This window comes from Musca vetustissima, unplaced genomic scaffold, assembly GCF_032173495.1.
Source record: "Musca vetustissima isolate MV318-11 ecotype Yass unplaced genomic scaffold, APGP_CSIRO_Mvet_v1 utg108141, whole genome shotgun sequence".
Lineage (NCBI taxonomy): Eukaryota > Metazoa > Arthropoda > Insecta > Diptera > Muscidae > Musca > Musca vetustissima.
In genome coordinates this window covers 1,308-7,803 of record NW_026876407.1, presented here as the reverse complement: position 1 = coordinate 7,803, position 6,496 = coordinate 1,308, and the positions used below count along the sequence as shown (strand labels likewise).

General features: G+C 41.8%; 1 protein-coding gene across 1 annotated transcript; it reads right to left on the bottom strand.

The window, feature by feature from the left end:
* Positions 1-244: 244 nt before the first annotated feature.
* On the bottom strand, positions 245-5,835 carry LOC133320955 (uncharacterized; the record flags this gene model as incomplete). Its single annotated transcript, XM_061530048.1, has 2 exons — positions 1,993-5,835; positions 245-476 (listed from the first exon to the last, which is right to left on the bottom strand). Coding segments are annotated over exons 1-2 (4,075 nt in total), but the record flags the coding sequence as incomplete, so codon positions are not given.
* Between the last annotated feature and the right edge of the window lie 661 nt (positions 5,836-6,496).

Here is a 6,496-nt window from a genome sequence, read left to right as displayed (position 1 = left end):
CGCGATCCCGTCAACCCGTAGACGCACCATTGCTGTTGGCACAAATACTAGGTCCCAGGCAAAGGCGGGCTCGGTGGCAACCTCGATATTTAGGGGCCTCTCCTCGAGTTGCGATGCCCCGTGCAGCAGAGTGTGGTGCCGATTCTGACATCTGCGGCAACCGGTTACTGAAGGGCAGTCAGGTGCCAGGTGGCTCCGCGCGAGGCAGTTTCGACAGTAACCCCGGCGCTCTACTGTTTCATACCGTTGGAAGGGGGTCTGGTCGCGAAACCGGGAGCAGGCACTGAGGGCGTGGTCCTCCTGACATAAGCCGCACGAGTGCTGCCAATGACTGGGTCTGTGCTGAGGCTGCCTAGCATTGGACCTACTCCGTGGTCGTCGGTCGTTGGAACGGGGCTGGTTGGGCTGTCTACGGGCTGGGCTGGGGCTGCGTTCTGCCAATCGCCAGTCCTGGTTTGGTAAGTAGGCTGCCATATCTGAAAGAAAAAACAAGATGCGAGTACAAAGTTCTTCTTCCCCGTGAAGACCGACTAGTCAGTCAGAGAACAATTTAACTATTTTTGTGATGGGTCTGCTTATGTTGCCACCAGCAGTCCGAATGTCGACAACCCTCGTGTTTTGGTCCGTTCCTGGGTACGTTTTCTGAATGCGACCTAACTTCCATTCATGAGGAGCTAACCTGTCGTCTTTTATTACCACTAAGTCCCCTTCTTTAACGTTATCCTTCTCGTACTTCCATTTAGTCCGCCTGTGAAGCTCATGAAGATACTCTAATTTCCACCGGTTGCAAAAGTACTGTGATATAACTTTGAGTCGCTTCCAACGGTTTACTAAACTAATGTCCGTGTCTGAAATGTCAGGTTCGGGTGGAGTAAGGATAGATGTACCTATGAGAAAGTGACCCGGGGTCAGTGGCGACAAATCGTTAGGGTCCTCGCTAGACGGACTTAAGGGTCTAGAGTTTAAGCAGGCTTCAATTCGTGTCAGAATTGTAGCAAACTCTTCGAACGTAAAATTCATTTTTGGAATACATTTGCGTAAATGAGTTTTGAAAGATTTAACTCCGGCCTCCCACAGACCACCCATATGAGGTGCACCAGGGGGGATGAACTTCCAATTGAGATCTTGATGGTATTGGTTTGTGATCATATTGGTCTGTAAATTTTTCATAAACGCTAATCGATCCCGCTTTAACAGATCGACGGCTCCAACAAAGTTTGTTCCGTTGTCCGAGTAGATTGTCGACGGGCATCCGCGTCTGCTAAAAAATCTTGAAAATGCGGCAAGAAATGCATAGGATGACAAGTCGCTTGCCGGCTCCAGATGTATGGCCTTTGTAGCGAAGCACACAAAAAGGCACACGTACCCTTTTGTTAAAAAGCAAGTGCGACCAGTAAAATTCTTAATGTTGAACGGCCCAGCAAAATCTACTCCAGTATTTGTGAAGGGTCTGGATAAAAGGGTTCGTTCTGGCGGAAGGGAGGCCATTATTTGTTCCTGAGTTCGCTTCTTATGGATTATGCATATTTTGCAGTTTCGTATAGTCTTTTTTATCAACGACGGGAGACCGAATATCCAGAATTCGGCCCTTAGCACTCGAGTCATTAACTGGTTACCTCCGTGTAGGGTAACTTTGTGAGTGAGGTCTACAAGTAGTTGGCTAAGTGTTGCTCCGTGAGGTAATAATATAGGGTGTCGTTCCCCGTACGTGAGCGCAGTTGATTGTACCAATCTGCCATTTGAACGCATAACTCCTTTTGAGTCCAAAAATGGGTTAAGTGTCAAGAGTGGGCTGGATGGAGAAATTCGGGTCTTATTTTCCAGTGATTTATATTCTTCGGGATAAAAGAACTTCTGCGTTCGAATTATGCTAGCCCTTTTTCCATCCTGAACTTCTGGTGCCGAAAGATCTGTCGACGATGTTCGCAAATGTTGCCTGTTTTCCCCAGAGTTTTTCCAAAATCTTAACGCGTATGCATGGGTCCGATATACTCTGGATAAAGATGAGAAATTTTTGAGTGGGTCATCCTTTTCTTGAAGTAGGGTCAAGGCTTTTACTGTTTTTGCTTCTAAACTCGTGTCCTCAAGAACTTCATACGATGGCCACCTAGCCTTGGGTAATTTAAGCCACTGGGGTCCATACCACCAGAGTTCCTGAGTCCTTAAATCCAAAGGTGAACATCCTCGACTCGCAATGTCGGCTGGGTTGCTTTCGGAATCAACATGTCTCCAATTGTCTTGCCCAACATTCTCAGAAATCTCCGAAATTCTATTTCCCACGAAGGCATTCCAGTGGCAAGGAGGCTTTTTCAGCCATGCAAGGACGATTGTTGAATCCGTCCAAAATTGTGTCGAGTATGATGTTATTTGAAGGTTTTTTATAATGGATGCGGCTAATTTGGAGAGTAGTACCGCTCCGCATAATTCTAGGCGCGGAATTGACAGTTTCTTGATTGGTGCAACACGGGTCTTGGCGGCCAGCAGAAATGTATGAGTGCTATAATCTTTGTTTTCGATTCGAATATATAATGTAGCTCCGTATGCGTTTTCCGAAGCATCGCAAAATCCGTGTATTTCCACGGAAACATCTGCAGTGAATCTTATCCATCTTGGAACCTTCAGAAATTCGATTTCTTTGCTGTTTTTTACAAAATTATTCCAGTTCTTTTGGGTCATTGGCTTCAACGGGTCATCCCAGTCTATTTTATCTAGCCAGATTTGTTGCATTATTAACTTGGCTACCAACACGACTGGCGCCAGCCAACCGCAAGGGTCAAATAATTTGGCTATTGTTGATAGGACTTCTCGTTTTGTTGAGGTAGTGTGATTCTCCATTGCCGGCGGTGTGAACGAGAAAAAATCGCCAGAAATATTCCATCTAATTCCCAATGTCTTTGTGGATGCATCTTCCGATATATCTAACCAATTGAGAGGTAGTAATTTTTCTTCTGGAATATCTTCAATAATCTTGTGGTCGTTTGATGCCCACTTCATGAGTTGAAATCCAGCCGATGCTAGAGCGGCAGTTAATTCCTTACGAGCTTCGATGGATTCTTCTTCCGTGTGACCACCAGCTAATACATCATCCACGTACAGATTATTTAAAATTATATTTGCGGCTCTTGGATACACATCCTTTATGTCCTCTGCCAGTTTTAGAAGAGTCCTCAATGCCAAATATGGTGCACAGTTAACTCCAAATGTAACTGTCAGTAGTTCATAGTCTTCGATGGGGTCGTCAGGTGACTGTCTAAAGAGTATTCTTTGAAATTTGGTTTGGGTCGGATCCAAAAGTATCTGCCGATACATCTTTGTGATGTCTGCGTTAAAAACGTATTTAAAAAATCGCCATTTTAAAATTTGTAATACCAGATCTTGTTGTAAAATGGGTCCAGGAAATAGTGTGTCATTGAGGCTTGTTTTGTTTGCTGAGGGACAAGAAGCGTTGAACACCACTCGCAACTTCGTAGTGAGTCGATCTGGTTTTATTACAGCATGATGTGGCAGATAATAATTTGGCATGTTCTCAATTTCATTTTTGTGAATTTTTCGCATGTGTCCAAGCTCTAAGTATTCGAGTATCGAATTATCATATTGTTCCTTTATCTCGGGTGTTTTCATGAGTTTTTTCTCCATTCTGTAGAATTGAGCTAAGGCGATGTTTCTAGAATTTCCTAATTCTTCACATTTTTTGAATGGGAGAGTCACCACATATCTTCCATCCTTATTCCGTATAGTTGTCTCAGTAAAATTTCGTTCGCAAAATTGGTCTTCCTCTGACCGTAAAACTTTTTTAGGGGTCTCTTCCACCTCCCAAAAACGTGTAAGTACTTTTTCAATTGATGTGGTGCTAAGCAATGAAATTTGATTCCTTTGTATAGTATTTCCTGGTATGGGTCCTCCAACGATCCATCCAAATTTGGTTTGTTGTGTTAAAATTGATCCAAATATTTTCATTGGTGTTCCAATTGTGAATATCAATGGTCCGATGTCCATTCCAATAAGTAAGTCAATGGGTTGACTGATGTAGAATTTCGGGTCAGCCAATTCCAATGATGTAATATCTCTAAGTTGTGATTTATCTAAGTTTTGCGGTGGTAGATTTGAGGGTAACGTTCGTAAAACTGGAGCCCATACCTCCAGTTTAAAGCTAGGGTCGTATTTGGATCTCATCGTGAATAGGCAAGACTTCGTTGAAGTTTCCGAGACAAATTGACTAAGTCCTGTTACATGGACCAAGTTGCTGCGAGTTGGCAGTTTCAAAAGATTCTTCATTTTTTCCGATATAAATGTTGATTGTGATCCAGAGTCAATGAGTGCTCTGGCATCGTAAAGTTGTCCTTTGGCTTCAATTTGTACGATTGCTGTAAAAAGTAAAGTTCCTCCAGATTGTTGAGTCTCAACGGGTGTATCCTGAAGGGTCAAGGTAGTGACAGTAGTTGGTTCTTGATTCGTAGTGGACTGTATTTGATTTGTATGAGTGGCAGCACTGTGACTAGGTTGTGCTTCCACTCGAGCTAGGTATGTGTTTGTTGATTGGGTTTCCGTTCCCTTGTGTAACAAAGTGTGGTGTCTCATTGTACAAGTTCGACAACCAAAGCGACTTTTGCAGTCCTTTACTCCATGGTTGGATGACAAGCAATTGTAGCATAAGTGTGAAGTTTTCACCAAGTGAATTCGATCATTCACATTCTTTTTCAAGAATTCGTTGCAATCCCTTATGAAGTGATTGGCTTTGCATAATTGGCATTGTTGAGGACTAGGTGCCTTATTTGATTGAGGCTGAGTGTAATGAGTTTGTTTTCCTCCAGGGTTGTTGCCATTTTTCGAAACATTTGTTTGAAAAGAGTTAAAAAATCTCGGTTTATTATTTCCAGGTGGTTTCGATTGATTGCTTTTTGACGTGGACGGTTTTATGTTCCCCACCGATTCCATTGTCTTGAATTTGTTTGTCAAAAAAGCATCAAATTGTTCCCATTTTGGAAGAAGTTTGCAATCCGTTAGAGAGTTCTCGAACTCCTCCAGGAAATTTCTGGGTAATTTCGTCGAACAAATATATATTAATATTGGATCCCATCCTTTCGCATCGACATCGAGGGTCTCCAAAGTCTGAATGCAGCTATTCACAGTGCGCTGCAGCTTCTGTATAGTTTGACTTGAGTCAGTTGAAACATTAGGCAAATTAAAAAGGGTCTTAATCAGTTCATTGACTTGCATCCTTTTATTCTCGTAGCGATCAATAAGATTCTTCCAGGCTAAATCAAATCCGTCGTTAGTTAGCGGAACATTGCTGATAATTTCCCTTGCTTCTCCAGCGGTCTTCTGGGTCAAGTGAAATAGCTTTTCGACTTTGCTTAATTTTGAATTCTTTATATAGATTGCAGAAAATAAATCCCTAAAAGTAGGCCATTCGCTATATCCTCCTTTAAATATGTCTGTGTCGCATGGTGGCAGACGGGATACTGGCGTAAAATCCATCTCCTTCCCCTGGTGTGACCTCTCCGACTCCCTTTTTGTTTTTTCCAATGTTTGGTTATCCAGCGCTGTTTGGATCTGCAGATTTATTGCGCTCAGTGCCTTTTTGTAAGCGTCCATTGCCTCCATATAATGTTTCCTTAACTTGTTCTTGTCAATGGGTTTCTCTTCCTTCTCCGGAGTATGGTCTCGGCATTCCACGTAAGCCCTCTTAACCTGGTCCCATGTGGAGTTTAATTCCATCCGAGTAGTTTCCAGCGTATGTATGGTGTCATCCGGGTTCGTAATTGAAAATATAGAGATATAATCCTGGAGGTCATTGACGCAATTAGCGAATTTATCGCACAAAGTTTTGTCCATTTTAAAGTTTGGGCTTGAGTCTTTTCAAAAAAATTTTTGATTTATGTCAAAAATGAGAAAGTAGCCCAGCGAAAAGGACTAAATTCGCAAAGAAGTTAAATTTTAGTGAAATTTTGACTTGCAAAATTTCGAAAATTGTGTCTTTCGAATCTTTGGCGAGAGTAACCGCTAAATTCGGCGGTGTCAATATCTTGAAGGAAACGGTTGTATCAACCAGAGCCAAGAAATTATAAAAAAAAACAATATTTCCCGATGGCGCCGTTAAATGCTGACCAAATTGGGTTTGGAAGTAGGCGAGTATGTTAAACAAAAAATATGAGTCTTGATTGTTTGTCCAGATCAGGAGTCTGTGTCAAATTTTTTTCAAAAAACGAATAAACATTCACCAGCAAAATATTTCAGCTATAAAAGCTCGAAATTATTTTGGGTCACAGAAAAAAAATTCTTTCGAGATCTTCGAAGCTACGGAGGCTTTGACAGATGCAAAAGAATTTAAAAAAGCTGGAAAATAAAGATTATTGGTTATGCAAAAAAAGACATCAGTTCGATGTCCTAAAAATGTTCAATAAAAATAAATAAAAATTTTATTTGTATGATGTCTGTCCACCAGACTAATTTTTTTCGAAAAATTTTATCAAAAAAGAATTCCAAAAATTTTAGG